This window comes from Carcharhinus amblyrhynchos, unplaced genomic scaffold, assembly GCF_965287045.1.
Source record: "Carcharhinus amblyrhynchos unplaced genomic scaffold, sCarAmb.v2.hapA chromosome_351, whole genome shotgun sequence".
Classification (NCBI taxonomy): Eukaryota; Metazoa; Chordata; class Chondrichthyes; order Carcharhiniformes; family Carcharhinidae; genus Carcharhinus; species Carcharhinus amblyrhynchos.
Genome location: NW_027650091.1, coordinates 27001 through 54660, shown reverse-complemented (window position 1 = coordinate 54660; position 27660 = coordinate 27001). Strand labels below are relative to the sequence as shown.

The 27660-nt window shown below is 54.7% G+C and overlaps 1 protein-coding gene across 1 annotated transcript in view; it reads left to right on the top strand.

The window, feature by feature from the left end:
- LOC145339223 (uncharacterized) overlaps nt 1-27660 on the top strand; it is a 162140-nt gene that overhangs the window by 108426 nt on the left and 26054 nt on the right. The window contains 6 exon segments of the mRNA XM_080183618.1: nt 1673-1814; nt 14022-14051; nt 17835-17945; nt 17948-18019; nt 18022-18106; nt 18165. Coding sequence (XP_080039744.1) covers nt 1673-1814; nt 14022-14051; nt 17835-17945; nt 17948-18019; nt 18022-18106; nt 18165 — 441 coding nt within the window.

The window sequence follows — 27660 nt, the reverse complement described above, 5'->3', positions numbered from 1 at the left end:
CATCCCGGCAACTCCATCCCGGCAACCGCGTCCCGGCAACCGCGTCCCAGCAACTCCATCCCGGCAACTCCATCCCGGCAACTCCATCCCGGCAACTCCATCCCGGCAACCGCGTCCCGGCAACCGCGTCCCAGCAACTCCATCCCGGCAACCGCATCGCGGGAACACCATCTCCCTCAACACCATCTCCCTCAACCCCATCTCCCTCAACCCCGTCTCCCTCAACCCCGTCCCCCTCAACCCCATCCCCCTCAACCCCATCTCCCTCAACCCCATCCCCCTCAACCCCGTCTCCCTCAACCCCGTCCCCCTCAACCCCATCCCCCTCAACCTCATCCCCCTCAACCCCATCCCCCTCAACCCCATCCCCCTCAACCCCGTCTCCCTCAACCCCGTCCCCCTCAACCCCATCCCCCTCAACCCCATCTCCCTCAATCTCATCCCCCTCAACCCCATCCCCCTCAACCCCATCCCCCTCAACCCCATCCCCCTCAACCTCATCTCCCTCAACCCCATCCCCCTCAACCTCATCTCCCTCAACCCCATCCCCCTCAACCCCATCTCCCTCAACCTCATCCCCCTCAACCCCACCACCCTCAACCCCACCACCCTCAACCCCACCACCCTCAACCCCATCTCCCTCAACCCCATCTCCCTCAACCTCATCCCCCTCAACCCCATCCCCTCAACCCCATCCCCCTCAACCCCATCTCCCTCAACCCCATCTCCCTCAACCCCATCCCCCTCAACCTCATCCCCCTCAACCCCATCCCCCTCAACCCCATCCCCCTCAACCCCATCTCCCTCAACCCCATCTCCCTCAACCTCATCCCCCTCAACCTCATCTCCCTCAACCCCATCCCCCTCAACCCCATCCCCCTCAATCCCATCCCCCTCAACCCCATCCCCCTCAACCCCATCCCCCTCAACCTCAACCCCATCTCCCTCAACCCCATCCCCCTCAACCCCATCTCCCTCAACCTCATCCCCCTCAACCCCATCCCCCTCAACCCCATCCCCCTCAACCCCATCTCCCTCAACCTCATCTCCCTCAACCTCATCCCCCTCAACCCCATCCCCCTCAACCCCATCCCCCTCAACCCCATCCCCCTCAACCCCATCTCCCTCAACCCCATCCCCCTCAACCCCATCCCCCTCAACCCCATCCCCCTCAACCCCATCCCCCTCAACCCCATCCCCCTCAACCTCATCTCCCTCAAATCCTGTCCCCTCAACTCCAACCCCCTCAAACCCAGTCCCCTAACTCCATCCCCCTCAACCCCAGCCCCCCAGCCCCATCCCCCTCAACCCCATCTCCCTCAAATCCAGTCCCCTCAATCCTATCCCTCTCAAACCCAATCCCCTCAGCTCCATCCCCTTCAACTCCAGCCCCCTTGACCCCAACCCCCTCAACCCCATCCCCCTCATCCCTATCCCCCCGCCACACCTCCAGCCCCTGTTTCCCTTCCCATCAAAGCCCATCACCCAATCAACAGTCCCCATTCTATCCCCGCATCACATCTCCGACCTGACCATCCACGCCCAACCCAAACCATTGGGGAAGCTGCCATTCCCCACCCTCACAACAAGAACATGGACTGAACACTAAGAGACTGAAATTGCCGCGATCTCACAGTCAACCACAGACTAACAATCCACTCATCCCATACAGGTGCCCGAAACGAGGAGGACTCCGGGATCACAGGCAGCATCAGGCATCAAAATGCCAGGAAGTATTGGTGCAAAGACACCCCCGAAGGCGGCACCCACTCAGAAGGGGACACCTCACTCTCCTGATGTCAAAAGATCCACAAGTAAGTGTAAGGAATGTGGGTGAGGGGGGCAAGGGTGGCTGGAGAACATGAAGCAAGGACAGGAGCAACTGGACACATCTAAGGAGTGGGTGCAGAGGGTCACACACTGTCCATTCACACTCTGGGACACTGGGTCACACACTGTCCATTCACACTCTGGGACAGAGGGTCACACACTGTCCATTCACACTCTGGGACACTGGGTCACACACTGTCCATTCACACTCTGGGACACTGGGTCACACACTGTCCATTCACACTCTGGGACACTGGGTCACACACTGTCCATTCACACTCTGGGACAGAGGGTCACACACTGTCCATTCACACTCTGGGACACTGGGTCACACACTGTCCATTCACACTCTGGGACACTGGGTCACACACTGTCCATTCACACTCTGGGACACTGGGTCACACACTGTCCACTCACACTCTGGGACACTGGGTCACACACTGTCCATTCACACTCTGGGACACTGGGTCACACACTGTCCATTCACACTCTGGGACACTGGGTCACACACTGTCCACTCACACTCTGGGACACTGGGTCACACACTGTCCATTCACACTCTGGGACACTGGGTCACACACTGTCCATTCACACTCTGGGACACTGGGTCACACACTGTCCATTCACACTCTGGGACACTGGGTCACACACTGTCCATTCACACTCTGGGACGCTGGGTCACACACTGTCCACTCACACTCTGGGACACTGGGTCACACACTGTCCATTCACACTCTGGGACACTGGGTCACACACTGTCCATTCACACTCTGGGACGCTGGGTCACACACTGTCCATTCACACTCTGGGACACTGGGTCACACACTGTCCATTCACACTCTGGGACACTGGGTCACACACTGTCCATTCACACTCTGGGACGCTGGGTCACACACTGTCCATTCACACTCTGGGACGCTGGGTCACACACTGTCCATTCACACTCTGGGACAGAGGGTCACACACTGTCCATTCACACTCTGGGACACTGGGTCACACACTGTCCACTCACACTCTGGGACACTGGGTCACACACTGTCCATTCACACTCTGGGACACTGGGTCACACACTGTCCACTCACACTCTGGGACAGAGGGTCACACACTGTCCATTCACACTCTGGGACACTGGGTCACACACTGTCCATTCACACTCTGAGACACTGGGTCACACACTGTCCACTCACACTCTGGGACACTGGGTCACACACTGTCCATTCACACTCTGGGACACTGGGTCACACACTGTCCACTCACACTCTGGGACACTGGGTCACACACTGTCCATTCACACTCTGGGACACTGGGTCACACACTGTCCATTCACACTCTGGGACAGAGGGTCACACACTGTCCATTCACACTCTGGGACACTGGGTCACACACTGTCCATTCACACTCTGGGACACTGGGTCACACACTGTCCACTCACACTCTGGGACAGAGGGTCACACACTGTCCATTCACACTCTGGGACAGAGGGTCACACACTGTCCATTCACACTCTGGGACACTGGGTCACACACTGTCCATTCACACTCTGGGACACTGGGTCACACACTGTCCATTCACACTCTGGGACAGAGGGTCACACACTGTCCATTCACACTCTGGGACACTGGGTCACACACTGTCCATTCACACTCTGGGACAGAGGGTCACACACTGTCCATTCACACTCTGGGACACTGGGTCACACACTGTCCATTCACACTCTGGGACACTGGGTCACACACTGTCCATTCACACTCTGGGACACTGGGTCACACACTGTCCATTCACACTCTGGGACAGAGGGTCACACACTGTCCATTCACACTCTGGGACACTGGGTCACACACTGTCCATTCACACTCTGGGACACTGGGTCACACACTGTCCATTCACACTCTGGGACAGAGGGTCACACACTGTCCATTCACACTCTGGGACACTGGGTCACACACTGTCCATTCACACTCTGGGACACTGGGTCACACACTGTCCATTCACACTCGGGTTTGAACTTGCCTTTTGTACAGTTTTTCTTGTTGTATCAGCCCCCGAGATGTCATGAACTGAGTCTGTGAAGCACAGATCGGGTTTGCTGCGTAGACCGTGTCTCTCGCTGCCAGCTGGTCAGGGGTTTTGTGTGGTATGATTTATGCGGACCCCACAAACCAGCCCGCACCATTGATAGATGCTCTTGAAAATCAGAAAACCGAGGAATGTTGTCGGGAATCGAGGTGTCAGGGCTCGCCCGCGATGTTTAAAGCTCCCAACTCATCGTGACTTGGTGAAAATCCAGTTTTGATCATTGAAACCAGTGTCGCGTGTATAGACCAGAGAAGCTTATCAGCTGCCCCCAGTTTCCTGAGCAGCTGCTCGCTGCCTTCAGTTTGCACATTACTGAAAACTTTAACCTGGAGAATCTGTGAGCGAGAATAACAAGTCAGCGTAGAGTCCTCCATCGCAAAGACCTCTTCATCCAGGCAGCTGCCTGTACTCTGCCTGTGCAGATTACTGCGGGGACATCGGGTCGAGAAAGATCAGCTACCACCATCCAGGGGTCAATCCTGGATGTCTGCTTACAGTGCAGCACACTGGGTATCACTGCTGCCTCGCAGTGCCAGGAACCCAGATACCAAACTAGGTAATCTGCTGTTTCACAGAATCAGTGCTGACGTGATGGGCTGAATGGCCTCTCTGCTCTGTAGGGATTATTTGGTTCTACAGAATTTTCTGATGTGTTAACAGTGAGTGAAACATAGAAACATATAGAGAGCATTCAACCTTCCAGCCTGCTCTGCCATTCATTATAATCAGGGCTGATTATCCTGATTCCATCATCACCCCACCCCCTCCATATCTCTTGATCCCTTTAACCCCCAGAGCTATAGCTAATTTCTTCTTGAAATCACGCAACATTTTGGCCTCAGCTACTTTCTGTGGTGGTGAATTCCAACATTCACCACCCTCTGGGTGAAGAAATTTCTGCTCACCTCAATCCTATGACCCCTAGTTCTGGTCCCCACCACCCCCCCGCAACCTTTGGGAATAACCACCCTGTCTAACCCTGTTAGAATTTTATCAGTTTATACAAGATCCCCTCGCACTCGTCCAATGAATATAATCCTAATCGACTTCGTCTCTCCTTAAATGTCAGACCTGCTGTCCCAGGAATCAGCCTGGTAAACCTTCACTGTATCCCTCTATAGCAAGGGCATCTTTCCTCAGATAAGGAGATCAAAACTGCACACAATACTCCAGGTGTGGCCTCACCAGTGCCCTGTACAATTACAACAAAACATCCCTAACTCTATACTCCAATCCTCTCACTGTGAAGGCCAACATATCATTTACCTGCTGTACCTGTGCGTTTAATTTCAGCGACTGATATATGAGGATACCAAGGTCTCGCTGAGTATCCACCTCTCTCAATTTAAACCCATTCAAATAATAACCTGTCTTTCTATTATTGCTCCCAAAGTGGATAACCTCACATTGATCCACATTATACTGCATCTGCCATGCAGATACCCACACACTCAGCCTGTCCAAATCACACTGAAGCATCTCTGCATCCTCCTCACAGCTCACCCTCCCTCCCAACTTTGTATCACCTGCAAATTTGGAGATAATACATTCAGTTCCCTCTCCCAAATCATTAATAGATAATGTGAACCGTTGGGGTCCTATACAGATCCCTGCGGAACCGCACTCATTGCCAATCAGAAAAGACCCATTAATTCCAATTCTTTGCTTCCCGTCTGCTCACCAGCTTTCTATCCATCTCAAGACACTGTCTGCACTCCCATGCACTTTACTGAGTAATCTGCTTGTGGAAAGCTGCACAGTTGGTGGCACTGGATGAGGACTGGGCACTGGTTCAAGGTTGGGCATCAGGGCATCTGGACAGAGTAACACAGCAAGCCCCAATCCTGAGACTGAGGGCCGGAGACTGGATTCACTGTGTCCATGGTATCACATTGTCACCCTTTTATTAATTATTACTTTGTAAAGCTAAAGTACGTGGGATTGCGGGTAGTGCCTTGAGATGGACGGAAAGCTGGTTAGCGTGATCATGGGCCGGCAGAGCAGGCTCAAAGGGCCAAATGGCCTCCTCCAGCTTCTATTTTCTATGTTTGTACAGAACTCAAGATATTTGTGAATTAAAAGAAAGTACTAAGTGTCCCTCCGAGAAACCACTGATAAGCAAACTGAAACAGAAATGGAAACTGAAGCCTCATATTTCAGATTAAAATCTGGTTCTGATGATCAGTGATGCTCCGCACACAGTTCCCACCAAACGTGGATGGCAGATATCACATGCTGCCTCTCGAGGAACACCAGGATGTGGATAGCAGGGAGTTGGGCTGAGTGGCTTCCCCTTGGCTGCCCCTGAAGCTGTAGCTGGCCACCTTGACCATGTCCAGGAGCTGCCCCAAGGGGTGGTCCCCAGATTGCCCGCTGCCCGCCCACCGCACAGGCAGCTGGTCATAGGCCAGGGGCATGGGGCACAGCCAGAAGTGGAGGTTGTGCTCCCTCTGCCCACAGTCTGGAGGAGTCTGCGGCAAAGTGAAAAATTCGCTGGTCCAGACAGATACAGGCAGCCTGGAGTCTACCATCCAATCTCACCTCCTACTGCTTGCGGTCTTCAGTCCACCTTGTTGTCCAACGAGGGGCATACACGCGGTGGGTCGTGCGAGGGCTGCTCTTGGATGTTGCTCCGAGAGTTGCCTAGTGCTTCACGTCGTTAGTGTACGCTTAAACTGGACCATCTGACGGGCAACTCGACAGCTCAGTGACTATCACTGTTTGCTGTGCAGACACATGGATTTGGGCCAGTGTCTGTGGGAGTTTGCGCATTCTCCCCGTGCTTGCGTGGGTTTTCTCCGGGTGCTCCGGTTTCCTCCCACACCCCAAAGATGTGCCCTTAGGCTGATTGGTGTAACAAATTGTCCCTAAATTAGTCTCCCCTCAATCTGGTTATGGGTCCTTTATTGTGGAGTCCAATAGGTGTAGACGAAGGTTATGGGTAGAGGAGGGGACTCACAATGTTAAAATGGCAGCGCGGGCTCGTTGGGCCGAAGGGCCTGTTTCCCCGTGCTGTGTTGTTCTTTGTTTGCTTGTGTCGGCTGTTTGCAACACCCAATACACCACATCCCCAATAGTCAGGGAGACTTTCCACCCCGGAGCGGGAGGATTCGGGGGGAAACACCGGGAAGGAGCACCACAGCCTGATTGGACAGTGATAAGGATGAGGAAGGGGAAGCAGCCAGTCCGGGAAAGGCAGTGTGCAGCATTGAGGGACTCTGGGAGAGCGCTCCGGGCGGGAGCTCCCTCCCCGGGTGGGCTGGTTCAGGCAGCAGGGCTCCACACACCTGAGACCCCTCGAGCGCAACTGGGACGAGCACCACGTTAACGTCTGGGTGGCTTCAGCCGCAAGCTGGTGCTGCCCGGGAAGGCATGTCCTGTCACCTCGGCCATCCTGATCCTGCCCACTCCACCAGCCAGTACACCTCCGATTCTGCCCAGAGTAGCACAGGGGGCCGAGAGCCCCCCCCACCAATCCCAGACAGCTGCTTGAAGGAGGGTAGGACACTAGTTAGTGAGAGAGAGAGGGTGGTGCTCACACTGACTGAGATGGCTGAAGGGGGACAGTGCTGGAGCTGGCAGTGTGAGTGTGTGAGAGCTGGCAGTGTGAGTGTGTGAGCTGGCAGTGTGAGTGTGTGAGGTGGCAGTGTGAGTGTGTGAGCTGGCAGTGTGAGTGTGTGAGAGCTGGCAGTGTGAGTGTGTGAGAGCTGGCAGTGTGAGTGTGCGAGAGCTGGCAGTGTGAGTGTGTGAGAGCTGGCAGTGTGAGTGTGTGAGGTGGCAGTGTGAGTGTGTGAGAGCTGGCAGTGTGAGTGTGTGAGCTGGCAGTGTGAGTGTGCAAGAGCTGGCAGTGTGAGTGTGCGAGAGCTGGCAGTGTGAGTGTGCAAGAGCTGGCAGTGTGAGTGTGTGAGAGCTGGCAGTGTGAGTGTGCAAGAGCTGGCAGTGTGAGTGTGCAAGAGCTGGCAGTGTGAGTGTGTGAGAGCTGGCAGTGTGAGTGTGCGAGAGCTGGCAGTGTGTGTGTGAGAGCTGGCAGTGTGAGTGTGTGAGCTGGCAGTGTGAGTGTGCGAGAGCTGGCAGTGTGAGTGTGCGAGATCTGGCAGTGTGAGTGTGCGAGAGCTGGCAGTGTGAGTGTGCGAGAGCTGGCAGTGTGAGTGTGTGAGAGCTGGCAGTGTGAGTGTGTGAGAGCTGGCAGTGTGAGTGTGTGAGAGCTGGCAGTGTGAGTGTGTGAGAGCTGGCAGTGTGAGTGTGCGAGAGCTGGCAGTGTGAGTGTGTGAGAGCTGGCAGTGTGAGTGTGTGAGAGCTGGCGGTGTGAGTGTGTGTGAGCTGGCAGTGTGAGTGTGTGAGAGCTGGCAGTGTGAGTGTGTGAGGTGGCAGTGTGAGTGTGTGTGAGGTGGCAGTGTGAGTGTGTGAGGTGGCAGTGTGAGTGTGTGAGGTGGCAGTGTGAGTGTGTGTGAGGTGGCAGTGTGAGTGTGTGAGGTGGCAGTGTGAGTGTGTGTGAGGTGGCAGTGTGAGTGTGTGTGAGGTGGCAGTGTGAGTGTGTGAGGTGGCAGTGTGAGTGTGTGAGAGCTGGCAGTGTGAGTGTGTGAGGTGGCAGTGTGAGTGTGTGAGGTGGCAGTGTGAGTGTGTGAGGTGGCAGTGTGAGTGTGTGAGGTGGCAGTGTGAGTGTGTGAGGTGGCAGTGTGAGTGTGTGAGGTGGCAGTGTGAGTGTGTGAGCTGGCAGTGTGAGTGTGTGAGGTGGCAGTGTGAGTGTGTGAGGTGGCAGTGTGAGTGTGTGTGAGGTGGCAGTGTGAGTGTGTGTGAGGTGGCAGTGTGAGTGTGTGTGAGGTGGCAGTGTGAGTGTGTGAGGTGGCAGTGTGAGTGTGTGTGAGGTGGCAGTGTGAGTGTGTGTGAGGTGGCAGTGTGAGTGTGTGTGAGGTGGCAGTGTGAGTGTGTGAGGTGGCAGTGTGAGTGTGTGTGAGGTGGCAGTGTGAGTGTGTGAGGTGGCAGTGTGAGTGTGTGTGAGGTGGCAGTGTGAGTGTGTGTGAGGTGGCAGTGTGAGTGTGTGTGAGGTGGCAGTGTGAGTGTGTGAGGTGGCAGTGTGAGTGTGTGAGGTGGCAGTGTGAGTGTGTGTGAGGTGGCAGTGTGAGTGTGTGTGAGGTGGCAGTGTGAGTGTGTGAGGTGGCAGTGTGAGTGTGTGAGGTGGCAGTGTGAGTGTGTGAGGTGGCAGTGTGAGTGTGTGTGAGGTGGCAGTGTGAGTGTGTGTGAGGTGGCAGTGTGAGTGTGTGTGAGGTGGCAGTGTGAGTGTGTGAGGTGGCAGTGTGAGTGTGTGAGGTGGCAGTGTGAGTGTGTGTGAGGTGGCAGTGTGAGTGTGTGAGGTGGCAGTGTGAGTGTGTGTGAGGTGGCAGTGTGAGTGTGTGAGGTGGCAGTGTGAGTGTGTGAGGTGGCAGTGTGAGTGTGTGTGAGGTGGCAGTGTGAGTGTGTGTGAGGTGGCAGTGTGAGTGTGTGAGGTGGCAGTGTGAGTGTGTGAGGTGGCAGTGTGAGTGTGTGAGGTGGCAGTGTGAGTGTGTGAGGTGGCAGTGTGAGTGTGTGTGAGGTGGCAGTGTGAGTGTGTGTGAGGTGGCAGTGTGAGTGTGTGAGGTGGCAGTGTGAGTGTGTGAGGTGGCAGTGTGAGTGTGTGAGGTGGCAGTGTGAGTGTGTGAGGTGGCAGTGTGAGTGTGTGAGGTGGCAGTGTGAGTGTGTGAGGTGGCAGTGTGAGTGTGTGTGAGGTGGCAGTGTGAGTGTGTGTGAGGTGGCAGTGTGAGTGTGTGTGAGGTGGCAGTGTGAGTGTGTGTGAGGTGGCAGTGTGAGTGTGTGAGCTGGCAGTGTGAGTGTGTGTGAGGTGGCAGTGTGAGTGTGTGTGAGGTGGCAGTGTGAGTGTGTGAGGTGGCAGTGTGAGTGTGTGTGAGGTGGCAGTGTGAGTGTGTGTGAGGTGGCAGTGTGAGTGTGTGTGAGGTGGCAGTGTGAGTGTGTGTGAGGTGGCAGTGTGAGTGTGTGTGAGGTGGCAGTGTGAGTGTGTGAGGTGGCAGTGTGAGTGTGTGAGGTGGCAGTGTGAGTGTGTGAGGTGGCAGTGTGAGTGTGTGAGGTGGCAGTGTGAGTGTGTGAGGTGGCAGTGTGAGTGTGTGAGGTGGCAGTGTGAGTGTGTGAGCTGGCAGTGTGAGTGTGTGAGAGCTGGCAGTGTGAGTGTGTGAGGTGGCAGTGTGAGTGTGTGAGCTGGCAGTGTGAGTGTGTGAGCTGGCAGTGTGAGTGTGTGAGGTGGCAGTGTGAGTGTGTGAGCTGGCAGTGTGAGTGTGTGAGCTGGCAGTGTGAGTGTGTGTGAGGTGGCAGTGTGAGTGTGTGAGCTGGCAGTGTGAGTGTGTGAGGTGGCAGTGTGAGTGTGTGAGCTGGCAGTGTGAGTGTGTGTGAGGTGGCAGTGTGAGTGTGTGAGGTGGCAGTGTGAGTGTGTGAGGTGGCAGTGTGAGTGTGAGAGGTGGCAGTGTGAGTGTGTGAGGTGGCAGTGTGAGTGTGTGAGGTGGCAGTGTGAGTGTGTGAGGTGGCAGTGTGAGTGTGTGAGGTGGCAGTGTGAGTGTGTGAGGTGGCAGTGTGAGTGTGTGAGGTGGCAGTGTGAGTGTGAGGTGGCAGTGTGAGTGTGTGAGGTGGCAGTGTGAGTGTGTGAGGTGGCAGTGTGAGTGTGTGAGGTGGCAGTGTGAGTGTGTGAGCTGGCAGTGTGAGGTGGCAGTGTGAGTGTGTGAGCTGGCAGTGTGAGTGTGTGAGCTGGCAGTGTGAGTGTGTGAGCTGGCAGTGTGAGGTGGCAGTGTGAGTGTGAGTGTGAGGTGGCAGTGTGAGTGTGAGTGTGAGGTGGCAGTGTGCAGGTTTACTGTGTAAACCAGGGGATGATCAGTCATTTAACCTCACGTTACTCCCACGATCACAGCACCAAAACAGATCAGTAACTGAAACAGAGAACAAAATACAAACACTGATTCATGCACAGATTGCCTCAGCTCACTGGACACACATTGTTTACAGACTCTATTGTTTAAAAATTACAACAATGCCATTCTCTCCAGTGTCTTCAATTGCTAAGGCGGACATTTTGTGATGAGAATTTTGCCTCCTGTGCCCTCTTTCCCTCACTCAGGCCCCCACACTCTACCTCTGACACCCTCGTTCTGTTCCTCACTCTGACCCCCTCGTTCTGCCCCCCTCATTCTGCCCCCTCGTTCTGCCCCCCTCGCTCTGTCCCCCTCGTTGTGTCCCCCTCACTCTCACCCCCTCGCTCTGACCCCCTCGTTCTGTCTCCCTCGCTCTGACCCCCTCGTTCTGCCCCCCTCGTTCTGCCCCCCTCGTTCTGCCCCCCTCGTTCTGTCCCCCTCGTTGTGTCCCCCTCGTTCTGCCCCCCTCGTTCTGTCCCCCTCGTTGTGTCCCCCTCGTTGTGTCCCCCTCGCTCTGTCCCCCTCGCTCTGTCCCCCTCATTGTGTCCCCCTCGCTCTCACCCCCTCATTCTGTCCCCCTCGTTCTGTCCCCCTCGTTCTGCCCCCCTCGCTCTGTCCCCCTCGCTCTGACCCCCTCGTTCTGACCCCCTCACTCTGTCCCCCTCGCTCTGACCCCCTCGCTCTGACCCCCTCACTCTGTCCCCCTCGCTCTGACCCCCTCGTTCTGACCCCCTTGTTCTGCCCCCCTCGTTCTGACCCCCTCGTTCTGCCCCCCTCGTTCTGTGCCCCTCGCTCTGACCCCCTCGTTCTGACCCCCTCGTTCTGACCCCCTCGTTCTGTCCCCCTCGTTCTGCCCCCCTCGCTCTGACCCCCTCGCTCTGTCCCCCTCATTGTGACCCCCTCGCTCTGCCCCCCTCGTTCTGCCCCCCTCGCTCTGACCCCCTCGTTCTGCCCCCCTCGTTCTGCCCCCCTCGTTCTGTCCCCCTCGTTGTGACCCCCTCGCTCTGCCCCCCTCGCTCTGACCCCCTCGCTCTGTCCCCCTCATTGTGACCCCCTCGCTCTGCCCCCCTCGTTCTGCCCCCCTCGCTCTGACCCCCTCGTTCTGCCCCCCTCGTTCTGCCCCCCTCGTTCTGCCCCCCTCGTTCTGCCCCCCTCGTTCTGTCCCCCTCGTTGTGACCCCCTCGCTCTGCCCCCCTCGTTCTGACCCCCTCGCTCTGTCCCCCTCATTGTGACCCCCTCGCTCTGCCCCCCTCGTTCTGCCCCCCTCGCTCTGACCCCCTCGTTCTGCCCCCCTCGTTCTGCCCCCCTCGTTCTGCCCCCCTCGTTCTGCCCCCCTCGTTCTGCCCCCCTCGTTCTGCCCCCCTCGTTCTGTCCCCCTCGTTGTGACCCCCTCGCTCTGCCCCCCTCGTTCTGACCCCCTCGCTCTGTCCCCCTCATTGTGACCCCCTCGCTCTGCCCCCCTCGTTCTGACCCCCTCGCTCTGTCCCCCTCATTGTGACCCCCTCGCTCTGCCCCCCTCGTTCTGACCCCCTCGCTCTGTCCCCCTCATTGTGACCCCCTCGCTCTGTCCCCCTCGCTCTCACCCCCTCGTTCTGTCCCCCTCGTTCTGCCCCCCTCGCTCTGTCCCCCTCGCTCTGACCCCCTCGTTCTGACCCCCTCGCTCTGTCCCCCTCGCTCTGACCCCCTCGTTCTGCCCCCCTCGTTCTGACCCCCTCGTTCTGCCCCCCTCGTTCTGTCCCCCTCGTTGTGTCCCCTCGTTCTGACCCCTCGCTCTGACCCCCTCGCTCTGCCCCCCTCGCTCTGCCCCCCTCGTTCTGTCCCCCTCGTTGTGTCCCCTCGTTCTGACCCCTCGCTCTGACCCCCTCGCTCTGCCCCCCTCGCTCTGCCCCCCTCGTTCTGTCCCCCTCGTTCTGCCCCCCTCGTTCTGCCCCCCTCGTTCTGCCCCCCTCGCTCTGACCCCCTCGTTCTGCCCCCCTCGTTCTGTCCCCCTCGTTCTGACCCCCTCGTTCTGTCCCCCTCGTTGTGTCCCCCTCGTTCTGACCCCCTCGTTCTGTCCCCCTCGTTCTGTCCCCCTCGCTCTGACCCCCTCGCTCTGACCCCCTCGCTCTGCCCCCCTCGCTCTGCCCCCCTCGTTCTGTCCCCCTCGTTCTGCCCCCCTCGTTCTGCCCCCCTCGTTCTGCCCCCCTCGCTCTGACCCCCTCGTTCTGCCCCCCTCGTTCTGCCCCCCTCGTTCTGACCCCCTCGTTCTGTCCCCCTCGTTGTGTCCCCCTCGTTCTGACCCCCTCGTTCTGTCCCCCTCGTTCTGACCCCCTCGCTCTGACCCCCTCGCTCTGACCCCCTCGCTCTGACCCCCTCGCTTTGTCGCCCTTGCTCTCTACCTCACTCAATCCTCTGAACTCGTTCATTCTCTCTCTCTCTCCCTCTCTCTTTCCTCTTCTCTCTCTCCCCCTCTTTCTCCCATTCTGCTCCTCTCGCTCTCTATCTCACTCAGTCCCTCACTCTCTCCCTCTCTCTTCCCCTCTCCTCCTCTCTCCCCTCTCTCTAACTTTTCCCCTCCCTCTGTCTCTTCCCCCTCTCTCCCTCACTCTCTACTTCCCTCAATCTACCCCCTCTCTGTCTGTCTCTCACTCTGTCCCCCTCGATCTTTACCTCACTTGCTCCCTCATTCTCTGTCTCCCTCTCCCCCTCTTTATCCGTCTCTGCCTCTCTCTCTGTCTCTTCCCCTCCACATCTCTCCCCCTCTCTCCCCGTCTCTCTCCTTCTCTTTCTCCGTCTCTCTCCCCTCTCTCCCCCTTAGTCTCTCCCCTTTACTCTCCCCCTCTTTCTCTTCCCCTTTTTCTCCCTCTTTCTTTCTCTCCCCCTCTCTCTCCCCTTCCCTATCCCCTCCTCCACCTCTCTCCCCCCTCTCTCCTCATCTCTCTCTCTGCCCCCCTTTCCCTCTCTCTGTCCCCCTCCTTCCTCTCCCTCTCTTTCTCTCTCTCTCTTTCCCCTCTCCCTCTCTCTCCCTCTCTCCCCTTTCTCTTCCTCTCTCTGTATGCCCCTCCCTCTCCCTCTCCCTCTCTTCCCTCTCTCTCCCCTACTTCTCTCTCTGTCTCTGCGTCTCTCTCTCCCCTCCCTCCCCTTCCCCCCTCCCTCTCTCTCTCTCTTTCTCACCCCTTTTCCTAACATTTTGATTTCTTTTCTGAGCAGCAAAAATGGAGCAGAAGAAATCGGGAAAAGGTGAGAGCGGGTTCACTCTGTTACTGCTTCAGGCTGGTGTTTCCCACCCCAATCTTCCCCACTGCCTCACTCTCTGAGCCCCTTAGTCAGCCCCTACAGCTCCATATCCGTGCCTCTGTCTGGCCTTTTTGAACAGTTACCCCTGTAATGGGGCCTGTTTGGCTCCCTCGGTGGACACAGGGCCCCTGCCCACTCTCGGTGGGGGGGGGGGTGGCTGGCTGCTCCTTGGACACTGGGCCATTGCTGGGTTGTGTTGAACTTGGCTGTATCGTACCCACCTCCCACACCCCAGCCCACCCCAGCCCCATTCCCAGACAGAGGCAATGAGAGTTTCCGTGAGCGCCCAGAAGGGATAGCACTGATATCGATGGGTGGAAAGTCCCCTTTCGAAACCTCGAGCAGAAATCAGACCAAATGAAAACGGAATGTACTGTTTCCTATAAATAGAAGAATGAGATTTAAGTTAATAATTAGAACAAAGATGTGGGATTTTCCCTGAATTGAAAATGTGAGATATCAGCGGCTTCTGGAAACTTCCAAGTCAGTCACTCTGTCATTGGTCACTCTGTTTTTAGTCTCTCTCTGCCATTGACCACCCATGCCCCAGTGAGAGTCAGTGTGTGTGGGACCCGTATCCCAGTGAGAGTCAGTGTGTGTGTGGGACCCGTACCCCAGTGAGAGTCAGTGTGTGTGGGACCCGTACCCCAGTGAGAGTCAGTGTGTGTGTGGGACCCGTACCCCAGTGAGAGTCAGTGTGTGTGGGACCCGTACCCCAGTGAGAGTCAGTGTGTGTGGGACCCGTACCCCAGTGAGAGTCAGTGTGTGTGGGACCTGTATCCCAGTGAGAGTCAGTGTGTGTGGGACCTGTATCCCAGTGAGAGTCAGTGTGTGTGTGGGACCCGTATCCCAGTGAGAGTCAGTGTGTGTGTGGGACCCGTACCCCAGTGAGAGTCAGTGTGTGTGGGACCCGTACCCCAGTGAGAGTCAGTGTGTGTGGGACCCGTACCCCAGTGAGAGTCAGTGTGTGTGGGACCCGTACCCCAGTGAGAGTCAGTGTGTGTGGGAGCCGTACCCCAGTGAGAGTCAGTGTGTGTGTGGGACCCGTACCCCAGTGAGAGTCAGTGTGTGTGGGACCCGTACCCCAGTGAGAGTCAGTGTGTGTGGGAGCCGTACCCCAGTGAGAGTCAGTGTGTGTGGGACCCGTACCCCAGTGAGAGTCAGTGTGTGTGGGACCCGTACCCCAGTGAGAGTCAGTGTGTGTGGGAGCCGTACCCCAGTGAGAGTCAGTGTGTGTGGGACCCGTACCCCAGTGAGAGTCAGTGTGTGTGTGGGACCCGTACCCCAGTGAGAGTCAGTGTGTGTGGGAGCCGTACCCCAGTGAGAGTCAGTGTGTGTGGGACCCGTACCCCAGTGAGAGTCAGTGTGTGTGTGGGACCCGTACCCCAGTGAGAGTCAGTGTGTGTGGGACCCGTACCCCAGAGAGAGTCAGTGTGTGTGGGACCCGTACCCCAGTGAGAGTCAGTGTGTGTGGGACCCGTACCCCAGTGAGAGTCAGTGTGTGTGTGGGACCCGTACCCCAGTGAGAGTCAGTGTGTGTGGGACCCGTAACCCAGTGAGAGTCAGTGTGTGTGTGGGACCCGTACCCCAGTGAGAGTCAGTGTGTGTGTGGGACCCGTACCCCAGTGAGAGTCAGTGTGTGTGGGACCCGTACCCCAGTGAGAGTCAGTGTGTGTGGGACCCGTACCCCAGTGAGAGTCAGTGTGTGTGGGACCCGTACCCCAGTGAGAGTCAGTGTGTGTGTGGGACCCGTACCCCAGTGAGAGTCAGTGTGTGTGGAACCCGTACCCCAGTGAGAGTCAGTGTGTGTGGGACCCGTACCCCAGTGAGAGTCAGTGTGTGTGGGACCCGTACCCCAGTGAGAGTCAGTGTGTGTGGGACCCCAGTGAGAGTCAGTGTGTGTGGGACCTGTATCCCAGTGAGAGTCAGTGTGTGTGTGGGACCCGTATCCCAGTGAGAGTCAGTGTGTGTGGGACCCGTATCCCAGTGAGAGTCAGTGTGTGTGTGGGACCCGTACCCCAATGAGAGTCAGTGTGTGTGGGACCCGTACCCCAGTGAGAGTCAGTGTGTGTGGGACCCGTACCCCAGTGAGAGTCAGTGTGTGTGGGAGCCGTACCCCAGTGAGAGTCAGTGTGTGTGTGGGACCCGTACCCCAGTGAGAGTCAGTGTGTGTGGGACCCGTACCCCAGTGAGAGTCAGTGTGTGTGGGAGCCGTACCCCAGTGAGAGTCAGTGTGTGTGGGACCCGTACCCCAGTGAGAGTCAGTGTGTGTGGGACCCGTACCCCAGTGAGAGTCAGTGTGTGTGGGAGCCGTACCCCAGTGAGAGTCAGTGTGTGTGGGACCCGTACCCCAGTGAGAGTCAGTGTGTGTGTGGGACCCGTACCCCAGTGAGAGTCAGTGTGTGTGTGGGACCCGTACCCCAGTGAGAGTCAGTGTGTGTGGGACCCGTACCCCAGTGAGAGTCAGTGTGTGTGGGACCCGTACCCCAGTGAGAGTCAGTGTGTGTGGGACCCGTACCCCAGTGAGAGTCAGTGTGTGTGTGGGACCCGTACCCCAGTGAGAGTCAGTGTGTGTGGAACCCGTACCCCAGTGAGAGTCAGTGTGTGTGGGACCCGTACCCCAGTGAGAGTCAGTGTGTGTGGGACCCGTACCCCAGTGAGAGTCAGTGTGTGTGGGACCCCAGTGAGAGTCAGTGTGTGTGGGACCTGTATCCCAGTGAGAGTCAGTGTGTGTGTGGGACCCGTATCCCAGTGAGAGTCAGTGTGTGTGGGACCCGTATCCCAGTGAGAGTCAGTGTGTGTGTGGGACCCGTACCCCAATGAGAGTCAGTGTGTGTGGGACCCGTACCCCAGTGAGAGTCAGTGTGTGTGGGACCCGTACCCCAGTGAGAGTCAGTGTGTGTGGGAGCCGTACCCCAGTGAGAGTCAGTGTGTGTGTGGGACCCGTACCCCAGTGAGAGTCAGTGTGTGTGGGACCCGTACCCCAGTGAGAGTCAGTGTGTGTGGGAGCCGTACCCCAGTGAGAGTCAGTGTGTGTGGGACCCGTACCCCAGTGAGAGTCAGTGTGTGTGGGACCCGTACACCCAGTGAGAGTCAGTGTGTGTGGGAGCCGTACCCCAGTGAGAGTCAGTGTGTGTGGGACCCGTACCCCAGTGAGAGTCAGTGTGTGTGTGGGACCCGTACCCCAGTGAGAGTCAGTGTGTGTGGGACCCGTACCCCAGTGAGAGTCAGTGTGTGTGGGACCCGTACCCCAGAGAGAGTCAGTGTGTGTGGGACCCCTACCCAAGGAGAGCCAGTGATGTGTGTGGGACCCGTACCCCAGTGAGAGTCAGTGTGTGTGTGGACCCGTACCCCAGTGAGAGTCAGTGTGTGTGGGACCCGTAACCCAGTGAGAGTCAGTGTGTGTGTGGGACCCGTACCCCAGTGAGAGTCAGTGTGTGTGTGGGACCCGTACCCCAGTGAGAGTCAGTGTGTGTGGGACCCGTACCCCAGTGAGAGTCAGTGTGTGTGGAACCCGTACCCCAGTGAGAGTCAGTGTGTGTGGGACCCGTACCCCAGTGAGAGTCAGTGTGTGTGGGACCCGTACCCCAGTGAGAGTCAGAGTGTGTGGGACCCGTACCCCAGTGAGAGTCAGTGTGTGTGGGACCACTGTCTATGTCACAGGGAAAATAAGTAGAAGCGGTTTTGATCTTTGAGTTTGATGTCTGTTTTGATATTTTTTCCCAGGTGACTCAGCTGCTAAAGCGGGTGGCAGTGGCAGCGGGTGCAGCAGCCCTGGCACCCCCGGGACCCCCAGCAGTCGTTCTCGTACACCTTCCCAGCATTCTGCAGGAGCAACCAAGAGGTCAAAAAAGTTGCTGTGGTGCGCACTCCGCCTAAATCCCCTGCTGCTTCAAGACACGCAGCCCCCCTGTGGCTGTGCCCATGCCCGATCTCAAGAATGTCAAGTCCAAGATTGGATCTACAGACAACATTAAACATTCCCCTGGCGGGGCAAGGTAGCTGCCTATTATACTCTTCAGTTTCAGATCGATCTGGGTTACTTCACAGCTCCAGGGTGCTGGGTTCGATTCCCAGCTCGGGTCACTGTCTGTGTGGAGGTTGCACATTCTCCTCGTGTCTGCGTGGGTTTCCTCCGGGTACTCCGGTTTCCTCCCACAGTCCAAAGATGTGCGGGTTAGGTTGATTGGCCATGCTAAGAAATTGCCCCTTAGTGTCCAGGGATGTGTAGATTAGAGGGATTAGTGGGTATAATATATAGGGATATGGGGGTAGGACCTGGGTGGGATTGTGTTCGGTGCAGACTCGATGGGCCGAAGGGCCTCTCTCTGCACTGTAGGGTTCTATGATTCTAATTCCCCCCAGATGCAGTCAGACACACGCAGATTCCAGCAAATCCAATCAGCAGTGCAGACAGAATAACAAACTCTGAATCTTCTCGGAGAATGATAGAATTACAAAGCGGTGCGGTTATATGTAATTTATACAGTGCTGGCCTTATTGCAATTGGGAATTATTCGCAATTCTGATTTGATATTGGAGTCGATATCAAGCCACTCAGAGACGCGCTGAAAGGATTCACAAGAACAATGACAGAACTGGGAGCTAACCCCATCGGAAAGCTTCAACACGACAGCTCAGTGACTATCACTGTTTGCTGTGCAGACATATGGATTTGGGCCGCTGTCTGTAGGAATTTGCGCATTCTCCCCGTGCTTGCGTGGGTTTTCTCCGGATGCTCCGGTTTCCTCCCACACCCCAAAGATGTGCCATTAGGCTGATTGGTGGTAATAAATTGTCCCTAAATTAGTTCTCCCTCAATGTGGAATGCTATAAGCATAGATAAGGGTCATGGGTGGAGGGGGGGGACTAGTAATGTTAAAATGGCGGCGCGGGCTCGTTGGGCCGAAGGGCCTGTTTCCCTGGCTGTTTTTGTTCTTTGTTCTAATCCATCCATCTTCCCATTGAACAAGAGAAGTTTTAAGATTATTGAGTTTAATCAGTAAATGTAGAGATGTTTCCAGATATCGGCAAGACCAGAACTGGGGGCCCTAAGTATCAGCTAGGCCCTGATAAACCTCGTCAGGGATTAGGGAGAAGGTTCTTTACTCAGAGAATCGGGAGAATGTGGGACTCACTCCCACAGGAAGAAGCTGCAGTGAATCGTAACGATACATTTCAGAACAAGCTGAATAAACAGGTCAGGGAGAAAGCGAGGAATTGTTGGTATGAAAAGGGGTGTGAGGAAGGTGGTTGTGTGGAGTCTCCTCCTGCTGTCCTGTCAATACTCTGTATTGTGCAGGGAGGGTCACAGAGCAAAGATTAGAGCGAGAGGGGGGAGAGGTCAGAGGCAGAGGGAGAGAAATAGAATCAGGGTTTAGAGATAGACAAATGTAACAAGAACATAAGAATTAGGAGCTCACTGCTAAGCTGTTAGAGATGGAGGGAGTTAGAGATGGAGGGAGGTTGGATAGTCAGAAACTTTTTCCCACAGTGGAAGAGCCACAGGGGGGCCCAGGTTTAAGGTGCGAGAGGCAAGGTTTGAAGGAGATGTACAAGGCAAGTTGTTTACACTGAGGTTGGTGGGTGCCTGGAACTCACTGCCAGGGGATATAATGGCAGTGAGTTCTGTGCTGACTTTTAAGGGGCACCTTGACAAATACATGAATAGGATGGGAATAGAGGGATATGGTCCCTGGAAGGGTAGGATATTAGTTAAGCTGGGCAGCATGGTCAGTGCAGGCTTGGAGGGCCGAAGGGTCTGTTCCTGTGCTGTAATTTCCTCTATTCTTTGAGTTAGAGACAAAGGGAGTTAGAGATGGAGGGGAAAGAATCAGAGATGGACGGAGGGAGTTGGAGATGGAGGGAGTTGGAGATGGAGGGAGGAAAGGAATTAGCCGTGGTGGGGGGACTTAGAGATGGAGGGAGTTAGAGATGGAAGGAGTAAGTTTGAGATGGTTGAGGGGGAGAGTTAGAGATGGAGGGAGTTGGAGGTGGAGGGAGTTGGAGGTGGAGGGAGAGAGTTGGAGAAGAGGCTTTAGCGATGGAGGGAGTTGGCGATGGAGGGTTTAGTGATGGAGGTACCTCGATCTTAAGGCTCCATTTTGAGTGTGTTGTTACTGATCAGAGGAGTGTGCAGACCTGTCTCCGGTCTGGTTGTGAAGGTGAGTTCTCTCCTATCCCTTTCAGTCCAGTAGCTGAGCAGAGTGAGATCAGGGTGTCAGTTACAGGCCTGAGCGAGGTTTCAGCTTGCTGTGTTTGAGCCAAAAGCTCTTATCCAAAAAGAATGAAAGTAAAAAAGTGTTTGGAACGCTTCTGAATCCCAGATTCTCATCCAGCTGAAGATCAAAGACTCAGCAACTCTGGTAAATCTCTTCAGCCGTACTCTGCTCTTCATCTAACTGTCCCAGTCTCCAATCAAACCACTATCCTGGCCTTATCCTCACTGGCTGAAGGCCAGGGGCTGCAATCTCTAATGGATCTGGTGGATAGCTGCTTTAAACCAGGCTCCAGCACATTGACGTGAGCACTGAGAACGTGCTCCTGTTCACACCGTTCCAGCACCAGCCTTAAATGCAAAGTCAGCCCCCAAATTCTCCAGCAGACCATCTTCTGAAAGCCCTCTACCCCACCCTCTCATACCCCACCCTCTCTACCCCGCCCTCTCACCCTCCTCTGGCCCCCTCCCCTGACCTCTCTCCGCCCTCTCCCCTGCCTCCTCCCCGCCCCCCCCCCTCCATCCCCCTCCCCTGCCCCCTTCCCCACCCTCACCCTGCCCCATTCCCCACCCCTTCCGTGCTCCCTCCCTGCCCCTCCCCACCCCCCTTCCCCCCTACCCGGCCCCTCCCCCATCCCCTCCACCACCTCTTCCTTGCCCCCTCCCCCAGCCCCTCCTCTGCCCCCTCCCCACCCTCTCCTCCACCCCTTCCCCCGGCCCCTCTCCTACCCCTCCCTTGCCCCCCCCTCCCTTGCCCCTTCCTCCACCCCCCTCCCCGGCCCCTCTGCCCCACCCCCCTCTCCCCCGCTCCCTCCTCCGCCCCTTCCCCAACCCCTCCTCCCCCCTTGACCCCTGCCCCTCCTCCCGCTCCCTCCTCCGCGCCGTCCTCTGCGCCCTCCCCGCCCCCTCCCTTGCCCCCCCCCCCCCCCCCCCCCCACCCCCCCCGTCCGTTCTTTACTCTAACAGTAAGTGTGAGTTCAGGAACTCCTGATCACTAAGATTGAAAGCAGCCAATCAGCTTCTGTCCGTCGCACTAATCGAAACCTCCTCTCGATTTCCCCAATAACATGCTGAATTCACACCTTTCTGTCCTGTCTCCTCTTCTCAACCAACCCTTGTTCTGTTCCTGGTACCGAGTGAAAGGGAAGTAAATAGAGTCAGTCTTACCTTGTTCCTCCGATCGGAGTGGGACCCTGGGCAGCACCAGCCCTGCCCCATCATAATTTCGTTCACTCCTGTCTGGGTTGTGTCACACTCTTGAAGCTCCTCCTCAAATGTATTTGTGGGATCTTTAGATGGCCCCCTCTTCTTCCAGCTGGCGTTGTCCATTCTACTGCCCCTGTGATAGGCTACATATCCGGGAGGTGAAATCTGTGTCTTGCCGTCTCGAGCATCTCTCTGTCACAATGTCCCACAGGAGCCTCTGCCCAATTCTGTCCATCACTTCATCAGTGGGGTTTCTGTGTGACACCCAGGATCTTGCGTAAGCCACACAGGTGAAAGACGTCCAGCTTATGTGACACCTTTGATGTTCTTTCCCATGTCTCACTGGTATAGATTGCGATTGGTGTTACTATGGAGATATAGAATTCCTGGCCGTGTTGAAGGTGTTGGATCCCCGGACTGTGTGGACCTGCTGGGAGACTGATTGTGCTTTGTTGATTCTTGTGTGGACGTCCATCTCTGTGTCACCCTCGCTGGAGATGTTGTTTCCAGGGTAGAGGAAGTGGTTTGATGTCCTCGATGTTCTGTTGCCCGGTGGTGGGACGGTCTTGTTGCTATCCAGTTGACACAGGGTGGGTTCCTCGCAGTGATGTACAGACCGTCCTGGACACGGCTATTCTCAAACCTGGTGGTCTTGTCTCGGAACGAGGGCAACTCTTCGGATGACGTCATCTGTGAATCCAGCTCTGTGGTGTTGCTATGGGATACCAACATCTGTACCCACCATTGCCTCCCTCCTGATGTAATTAGTTACCGAGAGGAAAAGAAATGGGAAGAGTTTGTAGTCTTGCTGTGCGCTTGTGATGACGCTGAAGGAATCCACGGTGCCCAGGCTGGTCTCGATGGAGTCATTGTAGAAAAGAGGGAGGTGTCGATGTCTCACTCTGTGCTGTCCGACGCTGCAGCAGAGTGACTGGGGATCAATGAGATGAAAACCCTTATTAAAATGGACAAAGTTGTTAACAAGTGGCTTCCGATACTCTAGTCTGTGAGGACCCTCTCAGAGTGTGATCTCCCACCTCCCAAAGCTGGCTGTGAAGAGTATTGCCCATTTCTGCCTTCAATCTGTTGAGGGTCACCCTGCTGAGGACCTCCTCAGATACTAACAGCTTTGCCCCTCCAGTCGCTGAGGTTCCTCTTCTTCAGTTGACGATGCCTGCTCGCCTCCAGTCAGCCAGGACACCCTCCGCAGTCCAGGTCTCGTTAAGCTGTCCCAGGAGGTGTGGTGACAATGTTCTCACCATGTCTCAATAGCTCTGCTGCTAGCTTATCGATCCCAGATGTCTTGTTGTTCTTCAGGATCCCGTAGTTCTTTGAACATAACATAAGAACATAAGAAATAGGAGCAGGAGTCGGCCATCTAGCCCTTCGAGCCTGCCCCGCCATTCAATAAGATCATGGCTGATCTGAAGTGGATCAGTTCCACTTTCCCACTTTCTCCCCATAACCCTTAATTCCCTTGTCTATCAGAAACCTATCTCCCCGTGACTTAAATATATTTAGCGAGGTAGCCTCCACCACTTCAACGGGCAGAGAATTCTAGAGACTCACCACCCTTTGAGTGAAGAAGTTCCTCCTCAACTCCGATCTAAACTGCACCCCCCCTTATCTTGAGACTGTGCCCTCTAGTCCTGCTGTCCTTTCTAAGCGGGAAGAATCTCTCTACCTCTACCCTATCCATCCCCTTCATTATCTTATATGTCTCTATAAGATCCCCCCTCAGCCTTCTAAACTCTAACGAGTACAGACCCAGTCTATTCAATCTCTCTTCATAAGCTAACCCCCTCATCTCTGGTATCAGCCTAGTGAACCTTCTCTGCACTCCCTCCAAGGCCAATATATCCTTTCACAAATGCGGCGACCAAAACTGCACACAGTACTCCAGCTGCGGCCTCACCAGTGCCCTATACAGCTGCAGCAAGACCTCCCTACTTTTATATTCAATCCCCCTCGCTATGAAGGCCAGCATCCCATTCGCCTTCCTGACCACCTGCTGCACCTGCAGGCTGCGTTCTTGCGACTCATGCACAAGGACCCCCAGGTCCCTCTGCACCGTAGCATACTGCAGCTTTTCGCCCTTTAAATAGTAATCCCTCCTACTATTATTTCTACCAAAGTGGATAACCTCACACTTGCTAACGTTATACTCCATCTGCCAGGTCCTCGCCCACTCACTCAGCCTATCTAGATCCCTCTGCAGACTTTCCACACCCTCCACGCAGTTTGCTTTTCCACTCATCTTCATGTCATCAGCAAATTTCATCACCCTACACTCAGCCCCTTCTCCAGATCATCTATATAAATGGTAAATAGCTGAGGCCCCAGCACCGATCCCTGCGGCACTCCACTAGTCACCAACCACCAATCAGAATAGCACCCATTGATACCAACTCTCTGCCTCCTATTAGACAACCAATCCTCTATCTACGCTAACACCCTACCCCCAACTCCGTGCCCCCTAACCTTCTGTAATAACCTTTTGTGAGGCATCTTATCAACTCTTTGAGAGGCCTTTTTGACCTCTGAGCTGGCAATTTCTCCCAGGTTGACATTCAGCTGCGGAGGTGCAACACTCTCTTTGAATGCATTTGGTTTGGTTCGAAAGTCACTGTCGTGCTTAGCTCGTGCAGCAGCAGAGGTCAACACAGAAGAGGAGAAAGAGGAATTTTACTATCGATTGCAAGGACTCACTGGACGAGGCACCGAGCTGTGAGATCAGCGACCTCAATGCTAAACTTTATGGCAATCGGACCCCATGGGCTGGCAAGCACAGTGAGCAGAAATGCAAATGTCTGCCAGCCTGCTATACCAGCACTGACCTCAGCATTGGAAATATCCTCTTCACACACACACAGATCCCCAAAGACAAGGGGGTCTCCAGGTGGCAACACCCTGAATGAAACTGGCTCTGTATGAGCCAACAGCAGATGGAGGACATCCCAATGAGACGTCTGGATATATCATGATACCGAGATAGGGTCAGAGCTTGTGTTCAGAAAGATCCACTGAACTGAAAAAGACGACAATAACGTCGTCGCAACAGCCATTTGCAACCAAGAAAGAGAAGGACAAGAGCCTGTCTCCAAGCAACCCACACAGTAACCACCCTGTGATCCCAGCTGGCTCTCCCCAACAGATCCAAATACCACTGAAATGAGACAACATCGAGGAATAGAGGGGAGAAGGAGAGTGCAGAGGTCACCATTAAATAGAGGAGAGGAACCAACAAAGATGGATGGATCACTGAGCCAAAAGGCAAGTTGAATGATGAAAGAAATCTGACAAAGAGCATGATGGAGCTGGGAAAAGACATTGAGGAAAGTTGAGAAGACAATGAGAAGTGCAGAGAACTGAAGAACAAAGAAAATTACAGCACAGGAACAGGCCCTTCGGCCCTCCAAGCCTGCACTGACCATGCTGCCTGACTGAACTCAAACCCATTACCCTTCCAGGGACCATATCCCTCTATTCCCACCTCATTCATGTACATGTCAAGACGCCCCTTAAAAGTCACTAACGTATCCACTTCCCCCTCCCCGACACCCACCACTCTCTGTGTAAAAAATCTGCCTCGTACATCTCTTAAAACTTGTCCCTCACACCTTAAACCTGTGCCCCCCCTAGTAATTGATTCTTCCACGCTGGGAAAAATCTGACTATCCACTCTGTCCCTGCCTCTCATAATCTTGTAGACTTCAATCAGGTCTCCCCCTCAACCTCCGTCACTCCAGTGAGAACAAACCAAGTTTCTCCAATCTCTCCTCAGAGCTAATGCCCTCCATACCAGGAAACATCCTGGTAAATCTTTTCTGTACCCTCTCCAAAGTCTCCACATCCTTCTGTACAAGAAGAAGATCTGTACCAGAGACAAATGAGGTTTGACCAAGGCAAAAGTCAGGGAGGCACAAGGAGCAACCAATCAGAATACAGACAGGATTGCTCAGGTGTGACTGGTACAAGCAGCAACACCACTGAACCAATCAAAGGCAAGGATTGCAGAATGTCATTGACGGACAGGGATCAGGAGCTGGGCGGAACACCGTCCCTACTTGGGATGGATTTATAGATGGAGTGAAAGAACAATTTGATGGCACTGTCTTACAATCATTCTTCATGACCTTGTGAGCGATATTTCCAACCTATAGTCCTCTCTTTTGGAATACTCGGAATCTCCTGAAGTGAAATCTATCCCAGATGATCTTCCACGATGCCTTCATCCTCTCCACATCTTCCCAAGATGTTAGATTGGATGATTATCTTTGTATATAAAGTGCAGAAATGGTGGATAAGTTATCTTCTCCAGCAGGAAGACTAACACACAGCACAGAAACTAACTTGGGTTTTTTTCCATGAACCAATTGATTGAGAGAATTTCCTCCAACCACCCAAAGTGTTAACTTGCAGTTTAGTTGCTCTGATAAGATTCCCCCTTTTATAAGGCACCTTATCAAATGGGGAAATAAAAGCTCGTAATGTAGGAGATAACATGTGGATTGAAGATTAGCTAACGGCAGGAAACAGAGCGTTGGCATAAACGGGTGACTGGTTAGCAGGATGTGATGAATGGGGTGCCACTGGGATCAACGCCAGGACCTCAACTATTTAAAATTTATTTCAAGAACTTGGATGAAGGATCTGAAGATATGGTTTTGAAATTTACTGATGGCACAAAGATAGGTAGGAAAGTAAATTGTGAAGCAGTCATAAGATATATGGTCATCTCATGAACAGTATCAGTAAGAGTGACTGCCACACAGTCCCTGAGAAGATGAAGTCCTGCCTTCACATTGAGAATAATCTCCATCGTGTTGTGTGGCACTACTACCATGCTAAATGGGACAGACTTCAAACCGATCTAGCAACTCAACACTGGACATCCATGAGGTGCTGTGGGCCATCAACAGCAATGGAACTGTATTCACAATCTGTAACCTCACAGCCCAGTATATCCCCCACTCAACCATTACCAACCAGCCAGGGGATTAACCCTGGTTCAGTGGCGAGTGCAGGAAGGTGTGACAGGAGCAGCTCCCGGCACACTTAAAAATGAGATGTCAACCTGGAGAAGCTACCAGACAGGGCTGCTAGCACGCCAAACGGCAAAAACAGCAAGTGATAGACAGAGCTAGATGATCCCACAACCAACAGATCAGATCTAAGCTCTGCAGTCCTTCCACATCCAGTTGTGAATGGTGGTGAACAATTAAACAACTCAATGGGAGAGGAAACTCCACAGATATCCCCATCCTCAATGATGGAGGAGCCCAGCACATCAGAGCAAAAGATACAGCTGAAGCATTCGTAGCAATCTTCAACCATGGATAATCCATCTCGGCCTCCGCTAGTGGTCTCCAGCATCTCAGATGTCAGTTTCCAGCCAATTCGATTCACTCCTCGTCTTATCAATAAACAGCTGAAGGCACTGGATACTGCAAAGGCAATGGGCCCTGATAACATTCCAGCAATAATACTGAAGACTTGTACTCCATAACTTGCTGCTCCCTTAGCCAATCTCTTCCAGTACAGTTAAAACACTGGCATCTACCCAGCAATGTGGAAAATTGCCCAGGTTCTGTACACAAAAAGCAGGACAAATCCAACCCGGCCAATTATCACCCAATCAGTCTCCTCTCGATCATCAGTAAAGTGATGGAAGGGGTCATTAACAGTGCTATCAAGCAGCACCTACTCAGCAATAACCTGCTCAGTGAGGCCCAGTTTCACAGCTCAGCTCCTGACCTCATTACAGCCTTGGTTCAAAAGATCTGAATTCCAGAGGTGAGGTGAGAAGGACAGCCCTTAATATCAAGGCTGCATTCAACCGAGTGTGGCATCAAGGAGCAAAACTGGAATCAATGGGAATCAGAGGGAAATCTCTCCACTGGTTGGAGTCATACCTGGTACTTAGGAAGATGGTTGTGGTTGTGGATGGTCAGTCCTCTCAGCTCCAGGACATCTCTGCAGGAGTTCCTCAGGGTAATGTCCTAGACCCAACAACCTTCAGCTGCCTCATCAATGACCTTCCCTCCATCATAAGGTCAGAAGTGGGGATGTTCGTCGATGACTGCACAATGTTCAGCACCATTCGGGACTCCTCAGATACTGAAGCAG